The sequence below is a fragment of the Lissotriton helveticus genome, chromosome 10 (assembly GCF_964261635.1).
Source record: "Lissotriton helveticus chromosome 10, aLisHel1.1, whole genome shotgun sequence".
NCBI classification, from domain to species: Eukaryota; Metazoa; Chordata; class Amphibia; order Caudata; family Salamandridae; genus Lissotriton; species Lissotriton helveticus.
Window position 1 is genome coordinate 325,606,514 of NC_136071.1, and position 27,039 is coordinate 325,633,552.

Consider the following 27,039-nt stretch of genomic DNA (forward strand, 5'->3'; position numbering starts at 1 on the left):
CAATGTTAATAATAAATAAGATACAGACTTTTACCATGGACCAAACGGTGTAAGAGACAGGCTCTATTAATGGGCTCTGGAAAGGAACAGACAAACTCGAACTGTGATCACTGAGTGGAAGAAACCGTCCTGGATCATCGACAAAATGCGGAAGAAATAAGCTTTCACCATTGGCCTAGTTGTCAATGAAACTGAACACATAAATAAAAGGCATTGTCATTTACAATGCCAATAGCTCAAACTTGTTTAAATGCGAGACCTATTTCACTTAAAAGAAGTGCCCGCCATTGGCCCGAGCATGGCGCACTGAATGTTGCAGGAAAGCGTGGCGTACCTGCAGTAGGAAAAACTCAAAGAAAATAGTTCCTATAGACTAAATAATGCATACCGTGTAACAGAAGTAAAAGGGCCAGGCCTCATGGGAAGTTACAAATAAAGACAAGGCAGTACTAAGGAGGGACTAACAAGCTTATTATCTAATCAGAAACCAGCTTTTACAAAGGACAATGACACAAGCCAATGAAAAATATGGGCAGAGAGTGGGTGGAGCTTTAAGTCCATACTCGAATGCAGCATGCCTTGAAGCGCATGCTCTGCCCAGGCTCGACCTAAAAAGTGGCATGAGGCATGCATGCTATGACAAACGGGAATGAATGAATGATATGAAAGCGACAATGAAGCTAACACATTTTAAGACTATGGGCAGGCTGTAGCCCACTAACTGTAAACAAAATGTCTCTAGGAGACCGCACATGTGTAGTCTAACCAACACCTAAAATACATAGCCCCATCTCGCACTTTTCCTCGTCTATGTACTGCACGCTATCTCTTGCTCCTCTAACCCTCAAATACCCTAAACTCTCTAAGACTCTTGTTGGAAAAAAATAAAATAACGGGTACTCGTAAGTGCAGGCTTGACATAGACCTGCATTCCTGGTCTTATTAATTGCCCTGCCTCGATGCATACACCAATACACAATCATCCGAAGGGTCACTAGGCTTGTATTTTACCTCACTTCCCAAAAATGCTTAAAGCCCCAATCTCTCTTCTGTGGACAGCTGCTGTAGTCAGTGCCGGTCTCACCTACCCGCTGAATGAGTCTTGGGGGAGCAAGCAACCGCTTCAGCTGTGTGTGGATTTGGGTCTGGTATTTCTTCCGGAAGTGGGAAAAAACTAGATTTGGACCTGGTATCCCAGAGAATGTGCATTATTACCCATTTCAAGGAAAACAACTTGTAATCCCTAGGTTTTGGTGCTGGGGGTTATGGTCAGTGTGTTGTTGCGCTCCTTTACCTGGATGCATCAGTACTTTCACTGCTAAGTCCTCCATGCTCTAGAGATCTGTATGTTTCTTTTCCTTCTGACCATGTACAGTGTTCTCTGATTCCCTTGTGACCGGGAGACATTTGGGCCTTCCCATGCATGGTCTTAATTTAAGTCCTTGACAAAACACATGAAATATCGCAGCTCTCAATCGTCACTGATCATGCAGTCGAAGCTGGAGTGTGGGGATTTGAAGCACAGAAACAGGAAACGGTCCTTAAATAAAATGGCTAGTAATGCATAATTTTTATTCTGTTTATAATCCTCTCCACACTGTATATGCATTTAACTCGGGGTAAGATGCAGTTTAGTTGGCTATCAAGAGGCTGCCATCAGTATTACCAACAAGCTGAACAACGGAGGCGACATTTCGGGGCACACTCCCTGCCCCCGGTGCAGATGGCAGCAAAACCGGAAGTCAGGCAGACTTCGTTGGGATGTGGGCATGGCCTGCCAAAGAAACAGGAAGGAACCGCCAGAGAGGACGTCCGGAACCCTGCAGGCTCCATGCTGAAGTCCCGGCCCCATCAGGGGGACCGGGCGAAGAGCGAGGCAGACTGCCTGGCACCAGAGGCAAGACGGGGCTCCAGAGTGGTGAGGAGAGCCCCCCAGCGTGCCAAGAGATGGCCAGGGAACCTGCAGATAGAGCCGGAGAGTGAGAGCTTGGCTGGGTGCATCGCCGGCGCCCATTCTCTTAGCGGACCCATGTCTGTAAGGTGCACGCTGAAGGACACGCCATGAGCGTGCACATCGGCTGTCTGAAAGAGACGCTGTGAGTGTGCATATGTCAGGTCCAGGTGCCGTGAGATGTGCACGCGTATAGTGCGAGCAGGCGTTGTGATAACGCCGCAAGCCAAGCCGTACGCATGCACATCTCCTGTCTGTTAAAGCTTCGGTACAGACAGTTGATGTGCACGTATATGGCTTGCGGCGTTTTTACAACTCCTGCTTGCACGCATGCACATCTCCAGTCCAGGCCTTGCCATACACGTGCACAGGTCCTGTCCCCCTTCCGAGCCAAGTCGGTAACATTAGATTTCGCCGATAGCGAGCAGCACTTTGCGCTGCATCACGAGGCGAGACCTAAAACAATGAAGTAATACTGCAAAAATGGGTCACGTTCCTTTCATAATTTGCCCTTTCTCATTGGCCCTGTCTATAGCATACTAAATCATATTCCTTCACTCCCTTGGAAGGGGTGGTCCTAAGACATGCCAAGTAAAATCCTTTCTTAATATTTATGTCACTCCTTTTGGGCATTCCCTAATGCCGCATACAAAACTCACCATCTTTAGTGGGGCAGAGCCTCCATAAGTGATCTCTTTAAAATCACCAAATGTAGTAACCTTCCTTGAGTTTTTTCCCAGAGCTACACGCAGAGGCAGACAGACTTAGGAATTTCAAGCTGAGTGTAAGGTCTGTCAATCATTCATTTTAGCAAATGGATAGGAGGGGCAGCAGCTGCCCATTAGTACTCAATCTATGGAGGCACATGGGTAAAATCAGGTTTTAACAAATATCTGGCAAATAAAACTCATCCACAGATGCACACCCTACATTTTAGTTATTTGAAGTAAGACAGCTTGCCTCATAAGCAGAGCGGACAATGCCACCCCTTTCTCAGGAGATCTCTGGAGCTTGTGAGACCTTGCTTATCAGTTAGTCAAATAGAGCATTGCCCAGTGACAGTAAATACATCTTGTGTTTTCTGACTTGCAAGAAAGACATTGTCGTGGGAGAGTAGCATAAGATGATGGTGAAACAATTTGTGATTGGGCCTACGGAGGAGGAAGGACTAAATCATGAGTAGAACCTCATGCTGTGGCTGCGGCTCACTACATAAATCCAGATCTCTGATTTTGCTCAATGGTGGTGCTAATCACTTATTTCAATATTGGGCTCATGGCTAGGTCTCTTATTCAGGCAGGCTAGTGGCCTGTACCTGAAAAAAGTGTGAGTACTCAGAAATACTGTATGTTGGAAAATGAGTTGGAAGTTGACTGGGGTGTGAACCTTTTTCAAACAGCAACCACAACCCTAGTCAGGGTAAGGATCAGGCATACCCTAAATTAACATTTGCTCACCCTCTGTTAGCTTGGCACAGAGCAGCCACGTTTAACTTTGAGGCAGGGTGTAAAGTATTTGTGCAACACTTCAAACAGTAAAACTGTGAAATTTTAAATCCGACTTCACCACAAGTTGTGATTTTAAATTTTGATTACAGAGACACCAGACTTGGAGGTCTTATCTCATACCAATTGGAAAATATGATTATAAAATGTAATAAGGTAATCCCAATTCCTCCTCTGGTAGAGATAGGCCTCCAATAGTGAAAAACGACTACTGTAGTTTTTCCCTACTCACACATGTAAAGCTTAAAAGTACATGTCCTGCCTTTTAAAGACATTGCACCCTGCCCTCTGGGTTATACAGGGCCTACCTTAGGGGCAACTTATATGTGGAAAAAGGGAAGGCTTGGGCCAAAAAAGGGTTGTATTGCCAGGTCTACATGGCAGTGTAAACTGCACACACAGGTTCTGCAGTGGCAGGTCTGAGACATGGTTACCTGTCTATCTAAGTGGGTGGCACAATCAGTGCTGCAGGCGCACTTGTGGCATTTAATTTACAGGCCCTGGGTACAAGGGATACCACTTTACTAAGGACTTATAAGCAAATTAAATATGCTAGTTAGGGATGAACCAATATTATCATGTTTAGAGGAGAGAGCACAAGCACCTTAGCACTGATTAGCAGTGGTAGAGTACGCAGAGTCCTAATACCAGCAAAAAGGAGATTAGAAAAATGGAGAGAGGCAGGCTAGAAGTTGCAGGAAGACCACCTTAAGGCTGTCAGTTCTAACAGTGTACAACTCTTTATTTAGGTCAGGGCTTCTGGCAGGATGTTCCATTTCCAAACACTTTTGAATAGGTAGGACCAGCAAGGCCACAGGGCGTATTGATAATGGCTGGTTAAGTTGAATGCGGGAATGGTTATGTAAGGCGGACATTAATACTAAAATTTGTGTCCAGTTTTACCTTGTGTAACTGCAAGAAATGGTGGACGGAATTCTGAATGATTCACACATTCTCCTCCAGTCAAAAGAACTGGGTTAAATCCATCATTCTTTTGCCCACTACGCCACCCCAGTTTGGACTCAGCCATATGCAAATCAGTCTTGACCCTGTGCCTCAACCCGGGTTAATCAAATATTAAAAGACATTACCTGATTAGATTCTAAGCCTACATCCAGCAAACTTCTATAGTCAAGTTTTTCCCAGATTCTTTATGCACTGTGTGATGAGCACCAAAATCGGTCAAATTTAAGGCTCATCTCTGACATACTTTAAATTTTGTTCCCTAAATTTCAATTAGCAGTGTTATGTCAGACCCTATACAGGCACAAATGTTGACATCCCTAATGGTGTCAGCTTGCTGCTCCTCAGATGAATGTCTGACGTGCTTGTCAGAGGCAAAGGTTTTACTTTTGGAATTAACTGACCCCTCTTCATGGTCAGTGTGTCAAGCCATCTAATGTCAGCGATCTTGGGTAGGAAGTGTCTCCTGCCAACTAATGTCAGTAGTGTTGGGGAGGAGGCCTAACTTGGAGCTTTTGTCTTTCCCATTTTTTAGGTTTTGCAATGTAAATTGGTCCAAATCATGACTATATCCTCCTATTGACTAATGCTCAAGTTAAAACTGTGCTACGCAAACAAATGATAGACGGAATGCTGACTAAATCATACATTTACCCCCAGTTGAGCGATCTGGATTAAATCCATTGTTCTTTTGACATATGGCTGGGTCCAAACTGGGGTGGCATAGTGGGCAAAAGAACGATGGATTTAACCCAGATCTCTTGACTGGGGTAGAATATTTGAATCATTCAGCATTCTGTTCCTCATTTGTTGCAGTTACACGTTTCGCCCTAAGTGGGATGGGTATACCCAGACATGGGTCTCTTGCTCACTGTGCCACTGAATTCAAGCTAGCCTGGCTGATGAATGGTGATATACCTTGAAACCAGTCCCAGGATGCTTGTTTCTGGTCCAGGGAGGACCTGGATAGGCAGTATGGTCTGGACTGTTCCCATGAGGCACAGAGTCAAGACTGATTTGCATATGGCTGGGTCTAAACTGGGGTAGCATGGTGAGCAAAAGAACGATGGATTTAACCCAGATCTCTTGACTGGGGGTGAATATATGATTTATTCAGCATTCCGTCCATCATTTGTTTGCGTAGCACTTTCTAAAAGTGGTATTTCTAAAATAGTAATAAAGAATCCATCTACACCTGTACACATGATTTTTCAGTATCATTCTAAGCATACCAAATATGGCAGTGCTACTCCTTTCAGATCAGGAATTACTACATAAACAGGAATTGCCAATGCTGGCCTATGAGAGTAGTAGACTTCATAGTAGTGAGAAACAAAATAGGGATTTGTCACTACTAGGACATGCCACACAACATACCTTTTACTTACACAGCATCCTGACCATAGGGCGACCCAGGGCCTACCTTAGGGGTCACCTATATGTAATAAAAGATGAGTTTAAGGCTTGGCAAGCAGTTTTAAATGCCAAGTCAGGCGCAGTAAACAGCACACGCAGGTACTGCAGTGGCAGACTTGAGTTAGGTTTGAAAGGCTACTTCTGTGGGTGGCACAATCTGCAGCATTTAATTTACAGGCATTAGGTATACAGTATAGCACTTTGCAGGGGACTTAAAAGTAAATTAAATATGCCAAACAGGTGTAAACCAATCATATCATGTTATAAGGGTGAGATCACATGCACTTAAGCACTAAGTAGCAGTGGTAAAGTGCCCAGAGTCCTAAAGCCAACAAAAAGGGACAAGGTCTAACAAGGGAGCTGCAACCCCTTAGGAGAATGGTGGTCATCTAGTGACCAGACAGGTAATTTACCCAAATGCAGACATGGCACTCGCATCCCAAGTCCATCTGTTGGCCAGTTTCCAAGTTAACAATGGTTAGCAAGTTGAGCCTGCCATCTAGTGCAGGGGTTACTCAAAGACAGGGTCACTTGCAGAGATTTTAACCTTGCCTGATCATTGGAAAAAGATTATTGCCAAGCTTGCTATAATATTTATCTTAAATAAATCTTAAAAATGTGTTTCCCCACCTGCGAGCGGGAAACATCCATTACAACGCAGTCATTACAACGACCTACCTTTACAACGCAACTGCATTTACATTGCATGCCATCACAATGCATGTCATTACAACGCATGTCATTACAATGCAGGCCATTACAACGCATTATAAGGTAAGTCATGGAGATTTTTTTAGTATTTGTTTGGGTATGGGTTTTGGGGAACATGGGAATGGTAATTATTAACCCTACATTATCCAACACTTTCCCTACTGTTGCACTCACTTGAGTGGGAATAGTAATTTCTACCCCTACACTAACCAACACTTACCCTACTGTTGCTCTCACTGGAGTGGGAATAGTAATTTTTACCCCTACCCTAACCAAATCGTACCCTACTGTTGCCCTAAAAGTATTATGTGTTGTAATGGTATGTATTGTAATGGTATGCGTTGCAATGGAATGCTTTGTAATGGTAGTTTGAAAAAATGTGTTGGAAGGTATGCATTGTAAAATCATGCAATGGTAGTTGCGATGTAAAGACTGTGTTGTAAATCCATGCATTGTAATTGCATGCGTTGTAACGTCAAATATTCCTGTGAGCGGACCATGTTTTGTGAAAATGTAAATAAACCGCAGCCAGATGAACTTCAGCCGGTGTTTGTGTCTATACTTTTTAAAAGGAAAGAATCGGGGTTCTTGGCTAAGTGGCCGAGTACCTGCGTTATAACAAAGGCCTGCCCACACAGGGGGCATCGGAGGCTGAAGTGTTAACTTGGTCAAGGGCACAAGGTGCCCAAGGGTAGCACAAAAGGAGCTAGCCAGGGGCCATTTTAAGAATCCCCTGGAGAGGTTTACTTCAGTAGCGGCTAGTGACTTCAACCGACTCACCCTCCGAAAAAGGAAAATAAATTCAGGTTTAGTCATCACAGTGACGTGAGCCGTAAACTTATGGTCAATCTGATGATAATTGGAGTCTCCTCGGTCAGAAAGACAGGCCAGTGGGGGAGGATGGATTCCAACAGCGTGCCTTGGGTTGGCAAAAAAGCAAGGCCAGCTAAAACAGAGACAAGTTGAGATACCCCTTAGTAGACACAGTATGTGCAGCTAAAGCATGGCTGGTTGCTGGCTACCAAGTTCTTGGTTAGTGAGTTAGGCCTACCATCTGGTGTAGGGGTACCACAAAGACAGGATGACCAGACTTCCGGACAGTTCCAGTTTTCAGAGGACTGTTTCATTGTCCCAACGCTTTTCTTCATTTTCAATACATGTCCTGGTTTTTGTGTGAGGGCAAGTCATTCTGCAAAGCAGAATTAAGACTAAGATCTCCTTTCAGCAGGCGCCTCTAAAGTCTGAAGTGATTTTAAATTATTTTCTGTGCCTTTAAGGCATTGCAGGTGGAGGTCTGCTGCATGCTTGTAGCAGACGGAAGACAGAGTGGGAAGGAGGGCAAATGAGCCCAGGATAGAGGTCCTGCCACAGGGTTGTACGATGGTACAACTCAGATGAATACATCACATGCCTTAACCACGCATTTCTTACCTTCCATGTTTTCACCACGCACATGCTTTTACAACGCATGCCATTAACCATGCATTGTTTGTATATATAAAAACAATGTATTTGTGGGTGGAGACCCCCAACTTACCTTAAATGTGTGGGACTCGTTGTAAAGGCATGCATGTGGTACAAATATGCGTGCTAAAAAATGTGTGGTAAAGGCACAGCAAGGTAAAAACCTAGTTGTAAAGACTGTTTCACCTGCCACAGCTCATCTTATATAAAATAGCCTTGTAATCAGGACAGGCCAGACATAAAAGTAAAGTAAAAGATTTTAGTTCTGCTTCTATGCCTCGCCTATTCTGGTTTTAGCTTCCTAAAATCCGGTCACCCTAGTCAAAGACAGAATAAACTCGGAGATACTTCAATTTCGCCTGGTCGTTGAAAGTAGATTATTGCCAAGCTTGCTATTATATTTATCATAAATTAATGTTAAATTGTTTTACCACACCTGCGAGTGGTCCTTGTATTGTGAGCAAATGTTTGCGTTTATACCTTCTTAAAGATAAAAACTGGGCTTCTCTGCTGCTGAGTAGCCCGAGTGCCTGGGTTGACTCTCACGCCCCCTCCCCACCCCACTTTGTCTTGTGCCCTTTTCCTCTTGCTACCATAGCCCAATGTAGCCTCACGTGTTCATAACTGGCACTACAGGGTGACCAATCCCACCTCTAATGTACTTTCACCTACATTAACACCCAAAGACTAATAGGAGAATCCGCATGTGTGCTGGTCAGAAGGTGCCATGCGTGCTCAGTTTGAAAGCATATGTAAATAAATATAAAAACGTCCCTCTATGTTCCTGGTTTGTTACGCCTGCAAAAGGGACACCGTCTTTCCTTAAAGTGTCTCTTGTGCTTCTCTGAATATATATTCAGCGCCACGTCAATGGTTCTCGAAATGTAATTATATTACAATCCGTTCAGGGGAAAATCTGTACTTCAACTTTTTAATTAAAAAGGTATTGTATATTTTCGCAAAGCGGTGCGCGGATGTCATATCATGGAGGTCTCAAAGTGGGCGCCGGTGTTAAATTTAGAAAACGTGACACTTCACTGCTTATTCGAAAGAAACAACAGTGGGGTTTCAAAAGCTGCAAATTAGTCACAGCCCCACAGCAAAACGGAAGGGCTCTGTCAAAAGTGCGAACAACGCTGTGAGGTGACAGACACATCCCCCACCGCCACAGTAATTGCTGTTATTCCGCATCGAGGGTTGACAAAGAGCTTATCCACTTGTCGCTATGTGCAGACTGGTGTGTGCAACCCACTGTCGCAGGGAAACAGTACCTGTCTGGGCAAACTCAGCGTGAGGTGTTTCTTAAGCCCCCGAGGTGGCGAAAAAGAGGTATCTCAGACCCCGAACCATATAACATATGAGCTCATTTCGAATTAAGAAGCAAAGCTCTGAGAACGCAGACTCACAATCTCAGCTACTTTCTTTCTCAGACATGAAAATCAGGTTTAGGAAGAGGTAACAATATTTAATGGAGGATGGAAATTGCAGCAGTAAAACTGCTGGGACACTGCTCGGTTCTCTTAGGGGTAAAACGACGGCTGCAATGTGTCCTCTACTATGAAGATACATTTTGATTTTCCAAATTTGGTGTTGGACAAACCACCCTCTAACTGGGCATTGTCCGCTTGAGGTTCAGACTGCGACGTTTCTCCTGCGATAACAGATATGACCAGGCAAGATGATGAACGTCACCTTTCTTTGTAAATAACACTACATGGTAACTTTTCTTCCACTGATGTGGGAGCGGATGGGAATCCGACAATGTGTCAGACGGAAATTCCTTCACTGAATCTCTGGGTCAACCCTAAATTACTTTCCACCATTCCCTTAAATAATAATAAGGTTTGTTTTTTTTTTACGAGATCTTGGGTCATTTTTGTATTTAATTCACTTGTAAGAAGTTTTCAATTGCTGTGAAGTGGGTTCATCAACAGGGAAACTAGACCCTCAGCAAAAAAAGATGACTGTGACATTCAGAAATGATTAGACTGCACAAGAATATCACAATATTATCAAACACTTTTGCAAAAGCATAACACTAAAATGCAATAGGCTCATTCAGTATCAAAGTAAAATATTCCTAAAAATGTAGTAAATGTACAGGTTTGCCAAATTCTATACTCGTTGCCTTACCCACTACCAGTGCAACCTCACCACGCCCCCTTTTTGTTTTACCCTGAGCCTTAGTCATTAACACCAGTGCAACTCTACCAATTCCACTCAGATGCTCTACCCGCAGCCTCACCATTTACATCATTATAACTGTACCAACTTCCCCCACTACTTTATCCAAAGCATTATTCATTTAAATTGGTGTAACCCTACCAACTCCATCCTCGTCGTGCTATCCACATCCATAATCATTTACACCGATGCAACACTACCAGCTCCCCCCTCATCCCTCCACCCACAACCATAGATATTTACTCCAATGCAACTCTACCTACTCCTCCCCTCTTTGCTCTACCCACAGTCATGGTTCTTTATACTGATGTAACTCTATGGATTCCCCCCTTGTCTCTCTCCCCCCCCGCCCTAGTAATTTACACCAGTGCAACCCAACCAACTCCATCCTGGTCACTATACCCACAGCCCCAGATATTTACACCAATGCAACTCCACCTACTCCACTCCTCGTCGCTCTGTCCACAGCCATGGTTATTACATCGCTGCAAATCCACCAAATCATCCATTGTCCCCTACCCACAGCCATAGTGATTTACACTGACCAGTTGTTTTTCTGTGTATCCTTGTGGATAGTTCATTGTTTTCAACATAAAACCTGACATCAAATACTTCTATATGGTCTTTGCTATGGGACTCTGTAACCTTCAGATTGAACTCATTAAGCTTCAAGTCTGCCCCGTACAGGTCCGCCTTTCAAATGAAGTGTTCATTGAGGTGCAGATGTGGTCCAAAGTAGGATCCAAACTACTTCAACACAAACTGATTCCGTCCCTAACTCACACCAGATTTTTTGCAGCTCATTGCATGTTCTGGACCCCAGCAAAACTGTTTCTGTTAAACCTGAAGGATGCTAATACCTGTTGGGCCCGTGACACGCCCCCAACGATGAAGAAAATATGTTATTTTCTTGCCCTTACCTACAGTCCTACATGCATTGTGTCCCCACAGTTGCAAAAGATTTTAGGAATGACTATTCCATTATCCCTACCGATGATCCTCCTAGGCCCTCAGCTGGCAGATCGTCCAGTTGATCTCCTTGCCATGGACTTTCCCATCCTTGATCTTTTGCTCACCAATGCCATTAAGGTAATACTGCTCGACTGGAAGTCCACTGATAACATATCCTGTCATACATGGTGGGCCTGGGTAACCTATTAACGGAACACACACATTACCTGCTCTCATAACGGAGGTTACCTAGCAACTTTCCAGTGTATCTGGGGTCCACTTGACCTTTTTATCTGCAACACACCCTCAGAAAAGGAAATCTCTCAATCACCTCCTGGTCACTAATCCCTTATCTTACTAGCTACATTTACATCCTCAATACCTCCCATACACTGTATCACATGACTCCCCCTCTCTCCCCTGTCACTCCTAACCCTCTTTTTCTTCGAGACCACATCGGGACACTTGTTAAGATAAATACACCTTGCAGTTACATCTATTTAATCTCATCCAGTCTTATACTCTACCCGTGGCTCAACACCACATTCTTTTGTTACAGTCTGAGAGCTGGGCTTAGTCTATTGTTATTTTAAGTACTTTATCGTCAACAATTGTATGTACCACAATTATGTACACATCGCGCAATTGTCAGGTGTTTTATTTGATTTTTTTCTTCTCCCTCCTAATTTCCTCTGTATTGCTTCTCGTTACTAAAAAACTAATAAAGCTTCTTGAACAAAAACCAAAAAGATTTAACTCATTAGAGTTAAGAGTCTCCATGTATTGTTGCAGAGTCACCTCATCACCATCCCAAAGAATAAACGAATCATCAATGAATCTCATCCAGATAATAAAATGTTACATGGGACTGTATGTATACTTGTAAAGCGCACTGTTACCTCGTTACGTGGTGTCCTGGCGCTGTATACCGCTGGGGAACCCGTGGGGGACTGTGATATTCCTCTACCGCTGGGGAACTGTGATATTCCTCTACCCTGGTGACCTCCTTCTCCCATCATCCCATGAACATATTAGTGTATGGGCGGGGGGGGGGGGCAAAGGACTTTCCCAGGGCCGTACCTCGCCCTTTAAATATAGCTTGTTGTAACCCGAAGCACACTATGAGCGAGGCATTAACGCAGCATTTCCATGAGCATTTGTATGTACTGTAAGAGCTCAACTGGTATTGTCTTAAAAAAATAAAAGAAATGCTCCAAGGCATTGGTCATGATTAATAGATGTATATAAAGAAACAACTACAAGCATTGCCATCATGTAACTTGATATCCAAGGGATATGATTAATTTTCTTCAGGAAGCCTGAGGTGCGTTTTACATAGGATGTTAAATTAACCACAAAACTGAAAAGGATCAAGGCTAAAATGCAAACTGGTTTCTAAAGGAGATCCCATCGAGTTAACAATTGGTCTTTCAAAGGATGATGCAGATCTTCATGTATCTACATTAGAAAGTATATGGTTGTAATTGTTGCACCTGGTAATATTCAAATAGCTGAATTCTTCCAGTTCCAAAAGACCAGTGTGTATATTCCCACACATTCATTGGAGACAAAGGTTAAAGTGAAGTCATGGTTAATTTTGGTTAAAACACCTCATCGCATGTTTATAAATTGTGAGTAATCACTTAGGAAACAACAGATAAAGTGCTGTTAGGGTTATGAAGTAAAACCTCTGAAATGCACAAGTTATGGTTAGGAGTAAAATCCGTAACTCACACAACAGCCACGTAAACCATAACTCTCACACCAAATGCAATGCTGGTGATCTCACCCTAATGAAACAGATACGATTACAATTTTTGTAAATCATCTAACAGATGAGATTGTATGCCATCTTACCCATACCTCTTTGACAGGGATGGCTATGAATGTAGAATGTGGTATGAATACGTGGTTTGGTTAGGTATTATTGTTTAATTACACATCACTTTAAGATGTTATTATTTATTGCTATAAACATTTTGAGGTAATACACATTCTGTTTAGTGTTTGAATTATGGTTTACATGGATGATGTGCAAGCTAATGATTGTGCTCCTAACCACAACTTGCACATTTCAGTGTTATTAGGCACTGCTCATGACCTCACACACACTATTATAAAGTAGGTCATAAAAAAAATCACTTGTTAAATCAGATAGAACGTAACAAATGGGTTTCATATCTTTTCCTTCAACAAGTATTAATATATTTCTCACCAGTCTAATGGAAACAAGTTACAAAGAGAAAACTATCTATGACCATTTGAGTTATGACTGCAAACCGATAGTGTCAAACAGGAGACTATGAATGCACTTGTTATCGATCAAAACTCAAAAACAGTTACAAGCATACCCTTCTACTTTCTTCTGAGTGCCCTATTTAATTATAAAAGTGATCTCTCCAACCAAACAGATTTAATTCACTATCTATTTAAACGTATTTTTTTTACATAGGGGGGCGGGGGTCCATTTTTATTAATCAAACACATGTTATTGATTAAGAATGTGGTCAGACGGTGGCTGGGCCCTTTTTGCTTAGCTCTGCCAACACCTCTACTAATATCCATCATAGATCCAGGCATGAACAGCTCTATTAGCCCCCTGGAGGTGCCATATGCTTGCTGAAGTTGCCCGTGGGCCCCCTGTTGTGGCTGTGCAGGATGTCCGCGGTCCCTGCAGGGGACCCCATAGGAGGGCAGGCCCCGTAGTAGGGCCGTGGGGAGCCAGCCGCCCATTCCGGGGGTGGAGGCGGGGAAAGGGGGGGCGTCAACAATAAGGGCGAGGGGCGTCCCCCCCGGGTCAGGATATAATGGTAGCCCCTCCCAACACTCGCCCTCTTTGCTGCTGCCCCCCGCACTAGTCAGTCGCGCCTCGGGCTGCTCTTTGCCAGCCGCTAGGGTCTTTAGACTTCCCCGCCCCCTCCCCCCGTCGGACGCGAGGCCCGCGCGCTTCAGCTCCCAAAAAGGTAAGCGGATTGGAAGGCCTCCCCCTGGGTCCCGTCCTTGGGCAGAACCAAGTCGACAGGGCTCCGTGGCTATGCCACGGGGAGGCACGAGATCCGTGAACGTGCGTCGTGGTGGGGGTCTGTTGTGGGGGCCTGGGGCACCGTAATATTGAACGGCGGCGCGGTGCTGGGGTGATGAGCGTAGGGTGCAAATTTGTGGGCCGCGGGCACATCCAGGCGGTTGCTTATGCGGGGGCACCGGAATATCACTGTGGCGAGAGCGTTAGAGCGAGGTGCGAGAGGTCGGGCGTTCGATTGAGGTGCGAGTGGTCGGGCGTTCATCTCGGCCTCGGTAGCAGGCTGTATTATGTTTGCCAAGTTATTTGCTCCATAGACTGTGGAACGTGGGGGCGGGGGGTGCAATTCGCCCATGTGGCTACCTCTGAGGGGGTAGCGTTGGAATCGGGCATTTAATTGCGGCGGCCGAAGCGGCGACAAGCGGTGGAACGTCAGCACGCGATCTCCGCCTGCATTACGTCCGGCAAGGGGCGACATATTGATTAAGCGTGATATATGTATATTAGCAACGGCAGAGCTGGATTCACCATTCAGCATTCGGCGTTTGCAGTCGGTGTTGATCTGCCGTGAAGGCGGCGTCTCTGAGTGGACAGATGATTGCTGCGTCGGGCTGCGGAGCGTAATGCATCCCGGTAATTAGGCTCAACACAAGGGACTTTAGTTCAAGTTCAGTAATTTGTATAGCGCAATACTCACCCAGAGGGTCTCAAGGCGCTTGAGGGAGGGTGGGTGCATTACTTTTCGAATATCCAGGTTTTTAGCTGCTTTCTGAAGGAGAGGTGGTTCTGAGTCAGGAGGAGGTGAGTGGGGAGAGAATTCCAGGTTTTGGCCGCTAAGTAGGAGAAAGATCTACCTCCCATGGTGGATCTATTGACGCGCTGAATTGCGGCGAGGGCTTGGTTGGAAGAATGTAGTTGGCGGTTGGGTGTGTAGAAGGACAGTCGTCTGTTGAGGCATTTGGGTCCTAGGTCGTAGAGGGCCTTGTGTGCGTGGGTGAGGAGACGGAACGTTATTCTCTTGTTGACGGGAAGCCAGTGGAAATCTTTCAGGTGACCGGAAATGTGAGTTTGACGGGGGATGTCCAGTATGAGTCTGGCTGAGGCGTTTTGGATGCGTTGGAGTTTTTTCTGTAGTTTGGCTGTGGTACCGGCGTAAAGGGTGTTTCCATAGTCTAATCGGCTAGTGACTAGTGCGTGGGTGACTGTCTTTCTTGTTTCGGTGGGGATCCAGCGAAAGATTTTTTTGAGCATGCGTAGGATGTTGAAGCATGATGATGAGACGGCGTTGACTTGTCTGGTCATCGAGAGGGAGGAGTCTAGGATGAAGCCCAGGTTACGTGCGTGATCTGTAGGTATTGGTGCTGTGCCCAGAGCCGGTGGCCACCATGAGTTGTCCCATGCAGAGGGGGATGATCCTAAGATGAGGACTTCCGTTTTGTCCGAGTTTAGTTTTAGACGGCTGTTCTTCATCCATTCGGCTACTTCTTTCATTCCTTTGTGTAGATTGGTTTTGGCGGAGTTAGGGTCTTTGGTGAGGGAGAGGATAAGTTGGGTGTCATCTGCGTAGGAGCTGATGTTGAGGTTGTGTTGTCGCGCGATGTATGCGAGGGGACTCATGTACACGTTGAAGAGGGTGGGACTGAGTGATGATCCTTGTGGTATGCCGCAGATGACTTTGGTGGCCTCTGATTTGAATGGGGGGAGGCGGACTCTCTGGGTTCTTCCGGCGAGGAACGAGATGATTCAGTCCAACGCTTTTCCTTGTATTCCGACGTTGCTGAGGCGTTGTATGAGGGTGTTGTGACAGACTGTGTCGAAGGCGGCAGAGAGGTCAAGTAGGATGAGGGCAACTGTTTCTCCGTTGTCCAGTAGCGTTCGGATGTCGTCTGTGGCAGCGATGAGGGCGGTTTCGGTGCTGTGTTTGGCTCGGAAGCCGGATTGTGAGGGGTCGAGTGAATTGTTGGATTCAAGGAAGGCAGCGAGCTGACTATTGATGGCTTTCTCGATGACTTTGGCCGGGAAGGGGAGGAGTGAGATGGGGCGGTAGTTCTTAAGTTCAGAGGGGTCCGCTGTGGGTTTCTTCAGAAGGGCGCTGAGTTCGGCATGTTTCCAGCTTTCTGGGAAGGTAGCGGAGTTGAAGGAGCAGTTGATGACATCGCGGAGATGGGGTGCGATGATGGATTCTGCTTTGTTGAAGATATGGTGGGGGCATGGGTCAGTTGGTGAGCCTGAGTGGATGGAGTTCATCAGACGGATGGTGTCTTCAGTAGTGATTGGGTTCCAGGTGCACAGGTTGTGAGAGTGCTGTTTTGGTTCGGAGGTGGGTGGAGTGGATTTTTCTTCGGACAGGTTTTCAAAGCTGTTATGAATTCCGGCGATTTTGTTGTGGAAGAAAGAGGATAGAGAGTTGCAGAGGTCTTGGGAGGGAGTGATGTCGTTGGTCCCGGCGGTGGGGTTGGTAAATTCTTTGACGATGTTGAATAATTCCTTGCTGTTGTGGGCGTTGTTTTCGAGTCGATCCTTGAATGCTGATTTCTTGGTGGATCGGATCAATTGGTGGTGCTTGCGGATGACGTCCTTGAAGGTGGTCAGGTTGTTAGTGGTTGGGTTTTTTCTCCAGGTTTTCTCGAGGGTGTGACATAACTTCTTGGATTTCTTGAGGTCATCGTTGAACCAGGGGGCCTTTTTGCTACCTTGTTTGACCTGGTGGTTTTTCAAGGGTGCTAATTCGTCAGCGCTGTGGGTGATCCATTGTGTGAATTTGGTGGCGGCTTGGTTTGGGTCCGATGATATGGCGGGGGGGGTTTTGGTTAAGCGATGAGAAGAGTTGGTCGGTGGTGATTTTGTTCCAGTTTCTTCGAGGAATAGGTTGTGGTGGGATGTGGGTCGTGGTCTTTTGTAGCTGAAGTGAACGCAGCTGTGGTCCATCCAATGGAGAGCTGTGGTGTGATCGAAGGAGATGTGTTTGCTGGAGGTGAAGATAGGGTCAAGCGTGTGCCCGGCTAAGTGGGTGGGGGTGTCAACAAGTTGTTTGAGTCCGAGATTGGCTAGTTTGTCCAGAAGGGTGGTGGTGTTGCTGTCGTTATTCTTATCCAGGTGGAAGTTGAGGTCTCCCAGTAGAATGTAGTTCTCGGAGGTGAGGGCATGTGGGCTGATGAAGTCAGTGATGTCTTCGTTGAATTGTGTGCGGGTTCCTGTTGGTCTGTAGATGAGGGTGCCTCTAAGTGTGGTCCTGGGGTCGGTGTGGATCTGGAAGTGAAGGTGTTTGGCGGTCGCGAGGTTATCGTCGGAGCTGGTCGTGATTCGGATGGTGTTCTTATGGGCGATGGCGATGCCTCCTCCTGTTTGGTTGGAGCGGTCTTTTCGGATGATCTTGTAGGTGTCCGGGATGGCTATGGCGAGGTCGGGTGCTGATGAGGCGTTCATCCAGGATTCTGTAAGGAAGGCGACGTCCGGTGCTGTAGTATCAAGTAGGTCCCAGAGTTCAGTGGCATGTTTGTGGATCGATCCGGTGTTTAGCAGGATACACTTCAGGTGGTTAGAGTCGGAGTTCTGTTTGGAAGGGGAGGATTTGGCGTGGGTCCTGATGCAGGCGAACTTGCAGGAGTTGCAAGCGAATGGTCCGTGGGTGAGTCCTGGGGAAGCTATGCAGCATTGTGGGGTGCGTCCGGGGTTAAGGGCAAGGAGAGTAGCGGCGTCATAAGTTAGGTGAGTGGAGTGGGTTTTGCGCGGGCCAGGGGTTCTGGCGCTGGGCGCGGTCCAGGCGGGGACGGGCGTAGACGGGCTTACCTTTGGCGCACCTTCGGCGCGACCGCTGCGCGCGAAGGCATCAGTCATACGTGGATAGTGGACGGGGAGGGGCGAGGGAGGAGCAGCTGGGAGGCAGGGTCGTGGTGGAGGGGACGGGCTCCTATGCACAACAACAACAACAAAATGGCTGGCGAATCGAAAGCGGAACAGGCCGGGGCACGGACAGGGTTACGCTTTCGGCAGGGGCACTGTCACAATCAGGCTATACACTTTATAAATAAATACGGGGGCAATCGGTAAAATAAGGGCAGACAAAGCGAGCAGCACACGACAACAGCTGATAATCGAGCACTATAATGGCGGATGCAGCTGGGGAGGAAATGCGAGCAGCGCAGGCACCAGGAATAATTTTAAGTTGTAGATTAACTCAGCAGCACAGTGCAGCAAAGTAACAATACCCAGGTGGGACCAGGGGTCGTGGGGAGCGTCCGCTTCCGAAGGTATCAGGGCGGACACCTGATACCTTCTTTAAGCGTGATGTCGGGCCCGCTCGATACTAGGGCCGGGTTATGACCAGCCATACATAGGCACCCGCAGAGCCCCCCATTTGTTCTTCTTATTCACCGGGACGGTGGGGGCCCCGTTCTGCGTAAAAACTAACAGTGTACGCCGGGCTAGAAGGGAGCTCCCGCCTCCGAGCTTTCCCCATCAGCAGATCACCAAGGGGCGCTTCCTCACGGGTTAGGACCTGCCATACATAGACACTCGTGGAGCCCCCCACCATTTGTCCTTCTTATTCACCGGGACGGTGGGGTCTCCGTCCTGCGTGAAGCAAGAAATTTACACAGTGCTAGAAGGGAGCTCCCGCCCTTTGTGTTTTCCCCGTCAGCGGATTACCGGATGGCGAGGTGTGAGTTAACTCTCCCTTGTGCGGAGGGTGGGGTGGGTGGACGTTAGGTCCGCCGGTGGGAGGATTTCCTCCCAGGTACCACACCGGGCTATGGCCGCTGGTGTCCATTCTTTGGCTCAACTTCAGGCTCCCTGCAACAAGGGGTTGCGGGGCGAGGGGGTCGCCTGTCAGTTAACCCATCCTGTTATTTGTACTACAAATAAACCTGCAACTTTTTCATACCAACATACTTGTCTGTGTGTCATTTGGTTTGGGAGAGGTTGTGGGCAGAGGCGTACCGATGGAACTACTACGGCCAGGGTCCAACAGATATGAGCATGGACTGCTGTAGACCGGGGTGGGGGTGGCCGAGACTCACACAGGTTCTGGTCTCCCCAGGTGTTGCATGGGGATGGTATGGACCCTGTGCTCCAGGGGACTGTGATGAAATCATTGTGGCAAAAGCAGGGAGCAACCTGGCCCTGTGAGTGGACTGACACCTACGCGAACCAAGGAGATGGAAAAAAAGGGTTATCGGTCTAGAGTTACAGGAATATGCAACAGGTCCTGTGTACTGGGGTCTAGTTGGTGGTGTCCTGTCCTCCACGGTCGGAGCTCCCTTCCCATTCTCCTGGACCCATAAATACACATGGTATTGACCTACAAAGTCCCAGTCTATCTCAGTAATTAAGCCCTGCCTCCACCTCACCATCATTTGGACTCTGGATCTGAATAAGCGTTCGCTACTGAGACATTGAGCAATTTGCCTGGTGACTGGTTTGCTTCTCTGTCTGGAAGTGCATTGTGGCCCTTGGATTGGGGTCGATGACACTCAGGGGCTGGGATGGATTTGATCTATGCTTTGACCTGGCAGCCTGCATCGAGACTTGGACCCATGAATTCCTGGTGGCACCCGGTTCCACTTGGGACTAAGTAAGGAAAGACACAGTCATCACAGCCCACGCAGGGCCTTATTGATAAATAAGGCAGACCGAACCTGGTCCTGGACAGAGACCAATCTGGGTCCGCATCAAAACCCAAAGACCTGTTCTTGGAACACACAGCTCCAATGCTACAGGTACTACCACTTCCAATACCTTTATGTTATAGGTGAAATTAGGCCGCACTATCACTGCTGCCAGCATCCCTTCTATTTTCTGATCCTTGAGTACTACCTATGGAATCATACATATTTATATAGATGTTTGCATACAGGGAGACTGCTGAATATAATACAGAGAGTACTAGCATCACATAATTTACAGTGTTTAAAAAAACACAAGATTACATTCACACAGTAGGTGGATTGTGCACATTCAGTGCGGAAATATTTCTGAAAAGTAAAGAGCGGGCTGCACATGAAAATAATTTGAAGGTTGAATTCCTGCTGTTGCATGTTTTATTCACGTGCTCAAAATCACCGATCCGATGATAAATGTTAATTCCTTTTTTGGGCTTTCACATTCGTAGCTCTCACTGGAAAGCACACAAGAAGACCCTGAAGACGTTCCTGGCTGACTCCAGAGGAGAGCCCGCCATTCCTGTCACCCTGCAACGCGTCCTCCATGAACCCTTCAGAAACCACGTTGATGAGTATTCCCTCCTCCTCACTGAGACCAGTGACGCGATGGGAAAGGTACTGTGGCGCCACAGCATGTGTGGTTTCTTGTATGTACTAACCATTTAATCAAAGGCCCTCGAGAAATAAATGGGATACCTAAAAACATATGCCACATCTTATGACGTTAGAAACAAAGACACAAATGGACACTCTAGAAAGGAGGGGGAGCGGTGTAGTAGCAGCAGCAGAAAGACAGACTCAGAAACACCCATCAAAATACACGACCCAACAGGAGGGAAGGAGGAATATGCATTAGAACATCGGAATGTTAAGATCTCTTTGTAAACAGTGAAGTGATCCTGGGCTTATAATGGCTGGTATAAGCCTTCTGCTCCAACATTCTAATGTTTGTCTTTCTGTTTCTCCCTTTTTAATTCAGAGCATTATATCCTCAGTGGGTGGTATGTTCTAATAGCTTATATTCATAAACCTCTGGCTATACCTGTTGCTAAAGGCCCTCACCCTTGTTATAGCCTGGGTTAAGGGTCTTTAACAACCGGTATAGCCCTCAGCGGTGGGCTGTAAGGCTGTATTGAAAAATATGACATGCACAGATTTCCAAAGCAGGTTCATTTTGTAAATCCTAAAAAATAGTATATCTATGCAAACAGGTTTCTAAACTATATTGAATTTCTATTTTATGCGAATTAGGTCAAGAACGATTATTAATGATGAAATAGTTTGAAGTGTAGGACTGTGCTTCTCCAAATAGGTATCAAGTTGTGCAAAATGTTCTAACTTTGACACTTTCATTTTCAGAGCATGGAGAAAATGCAAATGACGGAAGCTCTCAACCAGTTTGTGAAATTGCAGAGTTATATAAGCCAGTCCTTGGATGAGGCTTCCCAGACCAAAATTCTGTGGACTACCTTGGGAAACAAATTTGTGGTGAGTCAAAACATATTGCAAATAATTAGTTAAATAAGGTTGGTTGACTTATTTATTCAAGTCATGACAATACAAATAATTGTGACCAAATAACATGTTATTTGGAGCAACCGCAATAATATGCACATTCATGTATTTATTAGTACAGTGGAAAGGTCTAATTCGAGTTTATAATCACAGTACTACAAAATTGACATTAAAAGAGCACATTTTACTGCCTCACAGATTGCATGTAACTGGTGCTTTATCCAGGGAAATAAATCTCCTAATACTCTTCATTTTCACCATACTGCACACATTTAAACCCTTGCATGCTGGTTTAGGTTAAATACTTTTTGTTAAAATAGTGACACATGAAAACATACAATGGATAAATCATATATTCAGATACGCAGAGTATAATCTATTTATTACCATTGTTGGGGAAGAGCAGTGGCATCATGCCTGACGCAAGGTTTCGCATCTTGTGAGGCATGGGCCTTCTTCACACTACACAATGGGAATAAGCAGCAAATTACACTCTATGGGGCCTATTCACAGAGGTTAATCTCTACTTGTAAATTCCTTACCAAAGGAAGCACAAAGTATGCCCAAATCCAAAAATCATGAAAAAAGTTATAAAATTGAGGATAAATAACAATAAAAACAAGTTGCCATTAAACTTAAAAAACACATATAAGCACTTCCTGCTACCCTTCTTCCTGAGAGGCCTTAGGGCGTGGCACAATTCGCTGCCATCCACAGCACCCCCCCCCCCCCCCCCCTGTTGCAGCTACAGTGACGCCTGTGAGGGCCCAGCATTCTTCATCACCGCCTCCTTCCTCCGCCCCACACCAAGCTGACCGAGGACCGAAGCCCAGGCTGGCACCAGGCTAGAGCGTTGGGCTGGAGCATCTACCAAGGAGGGCCTGTCAGTCATTTGAGCGGAGTGAAGTTGCCCACTCGAATCTGAGGGCAACACCTGAACCTAAACCGCGCATTGGCTGGCCAGTGCAGGTGCCGCGGTGGAAAGGTAAGGCTTGCACCGTGGTCCTACCCCATGGGGCAGAAGCAGTGGCACCACAAGCATGACAACAGCCTCGCCACCGCCACTGACATCCGCTCCTTCCACTGAGTCTTACTAGCCTCACTGATGTCACCTGAATTATGAACTATGGCACCAAAGTGCTGACAATTGTAGAAGAGCCATTCCCTGCCCAGGCACTGATAATCCCGAAGAGGCACCCCTCACTCTAATTCACTGCTCAGCCTACTCACCGAACATGATCCCATAACTCAACCTGACATGGCAATATTAAAACCTACGCCACCAGGAGTAAGCACCCGCCCCGAAGCTCCACCTGTAGTAGCGCTAACTAGCGAAGTGCTGACTGGCGCAGGGAAACACCCGGCCCCCTCTGTCCAGGAGGGCCAAGAAAAAGTTGCAGAAGCAACACAAAAAGGCCAAAGCAAGAAGAATGGGGCAGCAGACACCTCAGTGGAGACCCTGGCCCATCAGTCTGATAAACAGATTTCTCTCCGAAGTACCGCTATACCCAATCTTTTAACTCTAAAATGACTCAGAACAAAATACCCTCAACAGGGGAGCAATGTCCAAGGAAGAAAGTCTCTTCTACCCATCATGAAAGCACCGGTTGTACAGGCCTCAGAAGTGACACGTCTCGATTCCGATCCCACAAAGCCCAAGCAGCCATACAGACTGAAGGCGGATTCTCGCACTCAGTCTTCTCCTCTGAAACATCAGGGGAACATAGCCCCAATCCGGCACACATGGACCCCCACCTATTCCATCACATCACCAGCCCGGCCTCGGAATTCATTAATCGCAGAAAAACCTGCCAACATCCTAGACCCAAAAGGCCTCCTGCCAACAAGTCAACCAGGGCCCAGTTCTCCCAATATACAGCAAGCAACAAGGCAGGAGCCAGTAATTCAAACCCCTTCAATGGCAGTAGACAGCACAGCACGTATGAAGTAGGGCTTTCCCCGAGTTACTTTGCCAAAGGGCCCTTTGATATCCTGAACAGAAGCAACATTTTGCACCTTTTTCAAAATTTTCATATTCAGTCAGAGAGTCTCGAACGGGTAATATTTCAGAACTTTCGAGGGGACCAGCATGGCGAATCTACTTTGGTTGGGTTCCCCCAACGGCATACAACTACCTTGGCGTGTGGCTATCGGAAAGGGCCAATGCAGCAGTCCACCTAAGGCATCTTAAAAACAAGGGCGCCACAGCTATCCATCTACTAAAGTGCCACAGCAGACGTCTACAAAGGCCTACAGTGGAGCCCATGCTGACATTATTAAGAGCAAAATTGACCCCAGTCCTTATATACATCCACATGACCTTCCCTGGAGCCCCTAATAATTTCCTAACAAACTCCCATATCAAGGCCTACAAGACCACTCTACTTGCTCCCCGGCAGGCCAGAAGATTTAGATTGTGGCTGGAAATGGGCCTCAGGAGGCCAAACCTAGCAGGACAGGGGGTCTTATTCCATTACTGTCTTAAGGTCCTACGGGCCCTGAGTCCTGGCTCAAGTACCATCTGAGGGCAGTTTTCGTAGAAGTAGGTTCCCCATGTTAACTACAGCTGGCAACGCCAATAAGCACCTTGAAAATCAGGCCTGAAAGCCTGCACATGCAAGATATCCCACTATTAGTGTGGAAAAAAGCTGTGACTGTGCAAACACTTCTAACATCATTTGAACAAGATATGGGGAGTCTTCAACATTATCCATTGACAGAGGTATTGAACAAATCATACAGCCCAGTGTAGGCACAGTCATATTTTCAACTTTCACTCTCTGCCCAGGCCTGCAAGAAAATCATCTATATGAGGCTAATTGCCCTTCTATTGCCGACTTCAACCCCACTTGGGCCTACCAATAGGAAGAAATCCCCTGCAGGCTTTGTAAATACTGCAAAGAATCCTTGCTGGACCTATTGTGCTGCTGCCCCAAACTGGCCAAGGAGCGACATTGCCTGCTCCTTCCCCTATTTCAGCTGAAAGGTATCAAGCACTGCAGAGAGGAATCCGACTTGTGATTCAGTGACAACTCCCCTCAGACCCTTGCCAGACTAGAGAAATTTACTAGCACTATTCAAAACGTACTTACAGAAGCAACTACCTCAAATGCCCATACAGCACAGGCCTCGCATCCTCCAAATAGGCCATAGGATCTGTCTCCATCTGACACCAACAAGCTTATGGGATATGTGAATAGCGCTAAATGGTCATGGACCCGGAACCACCACTCAACCAATGGAACAGCTAAACCTGTGAGCAGGGACCCTTCACCAGCCAAAACGTAAATATCCCAAGCTGATCTGAAGGTTTCACGCGGACCACATACAGGCAGAGAATCAATAAACAAGCAACAGGCCCTCTGCTCTTACAACGCCGTGGAGACATGTCGCCTGCAGCTGCAGAAGGAGCACTAAGAAGCTTGCAGTGGACTCAGTGCATCTAACGCTCTACCACCACAGCAACCTGACACATTAATACATTTTAAAAGAGGGATTTGAGAGTGGTGTCAGAGGCCCACTGTGTAATCATTGCGAACGGCACCTTGCACCGTGCAAGCGGTCCCTTCTTTCCTTTTCTGCTGCTCGAGCAGATTTTTACTCGAGCGGCAGCTTTCTCAACGCGAACAGGCAGTTTCTCAATGCAAGCGGTAGCGAGCATACTCAACCACTCGCAATAAGAAACCTGACCCTTGCGTTGAGCTATCTCGCCGGGAGGTTTATTTCCCACTCTTGCGCTCGCCAACTTGATGTTGACGATCGCAAATGAAAAATCTCGCGGAGAGGTGGATTTTCCTTGCTCGCCAACTTGATGTTGGTGAACGCGAGCGAGGAAAAAACCTCGGCTCCAGTGCACAAAGCAGAGTTTTTCGGAACTCCGTGAGCTCCAAGGTAACGTGGGGTGTGGAAAGCTCCGCAAACTCTGCAAGCGGAGCGGAGTTCAATGCTCAGGGTTAATCATAACCTCAACCTACTAGTATTTTAACCATGTTTTAACACTAGCGGAATCAATTGAGCAGCACTTTTGTTTACATTTTTTTTATTTGTATGCAACGGTCCATATATGTAATGATTTTAATTAATCAAACTTGATTAAATAATAATATACTTGTAGATGTTCTACAAATACATTTACACATACATTTTAAAGTAATTTTACTATGTTTTAGCTATTATCCTTTTACAAGTGTAAGGTTACAAAAAAGTGTAGACCTACATGTCTCCACACACTGAAATAGAGGGTGGAGTGAGGATAAATTTCAAATACGACCGTAAAGTCACTACTTGTATTTAACGTTCCACAAAAACTTGGTGGAGACATCTCTAATTGGTGCAGAGATTTGCCTGTGGTAAAGTACAGCAATACGTTTATAAGTTTATTACATTTTTAAATAAATTAGAAAACATATTTTTCTGTTAAATATTATGGTAAATTAATTGTATGTATTTATATTTAATGTAAAACACTATAAAAATGTTACAACATTAATAGCTTAATTTCAAATTAAAAATTATTTTATTTTGAGGATATATTTTTTTTAAAATGCTGAAGTATAAATTCAAAACACTTCAATCTAAAGAAAAAATATATAGTATGCATTATAAAAGTGTTAAAATAACATAACAAGTAAATTATGAGTGCTTTTAATTAATATTAAGGTTGCATTCAATTATGTATTAAAATAGACCCATTAAATATTTAAAGATAACATGTTTTATTTATAGACATATTTTTAGGTTTAAATACATTGTTTTGGGCTTTTGAGTTTGCTTGCGGAATAAGTGTATGGAGTGATAGTAAACATCTGAACAATCTCTACCCCTTCCTTTTCTGTCGTCATTCCCTATGCTGCCAACCACATCACTATCACGATAGCACTCCGAATACTCTAACTTACATAAGCATTGGTGATGACTTATCAGTTCTTGATTGTCAAACGGGAGGTATAATAATAGTTCAGCTTAAAATCACCCAATATCCCCAGGGCCATGAGCCACCAGGGGCAGGTTCTTTAACGTCTGTGCTGAAAAGGTTGAGGAATACTTATTGTCTCGCTTGGCCAAGAGATATGTGTCTCTGTCTATTTCCAAAGTTTTAGTTTGCCCACAGGTCATGAGCATTTTCCTCCAAACTTTTTGTGAATGGGTCTGTTTATGTGTTTGTTCGAATGTTAGGAGCTCTGTGATGAGTTTCCCATACAAAGCTTCCTGCATTTTTTTACAAAGCCCATCTCCGCTATGAAGTTTCATCGAATGACTGCCTTAAAGGCATTCCAGAGGTTGGCACATTTTTGTCCCCGGTATCATTATGTTCAGTATATTCTTTGATACTATTCCTAAAATTGGTGACTATCACTGGGTCCCTTAAAAGATAATTTTGCAGTCACCACACCCTCTTATCTCTAGGTGGCTGAGGGAATGTGTAAACTGGAGTGCATGTTATGTTATGTTATGTTATAAGTTTGGTAGAGCGCGACAGCTGCCCCAGCAAAGAGGCGTCCCTGTGCTAAGAAACCACAGACACTACACTGAGAATAAGAAGAGAGGGATAGACAGGTGGCCTAGGGAGAGGGGAACAGGTAGGTCTTGATGGCCTTCCGAAAAGTAGATACGTTTTCCAAAGAACGGATGTTCAATGGCAGAGCGTTCCAGAGCTTGGCTCCCAGAACCCTAAAGGAGCGACCACCAGTGCAGCAGAGC

General features: G+C 45.8%; 1 protein-coding gene across 3 annotated transcripts in view; it reads left to right on the forward strand.

Moving 5' to 3' along the window:
* ALS2CL (ALS2 C-terminal like) overlaps window positions 1–27,039 on the forward strand; it is a 645,425-nt gene that overhangs the window by 337,525 nt on the left and 280,861 nt on the right. For all 3 annotated transcript variants that reach the window (XR_013601601.1, XM_078662475.1, XM_078662474.1), the window contains exons 6-7: window positions 20,274–20,439; window positions 21,184–21,312. Coding sequence is in view for 2 of the 3 variants with exons in the window: in XM_078662475.1 (XP_078518601.1) it covers window positions 20,274–20,439; window positions 21,184–21,312 (295 nt within the window). In the remaining variant the exon portion in view is untranslated. The remainder of the gene's footprint in view (window positions 1–20,273; window positions 20,440–21,183; window positions 21,313–27,039) is intronic.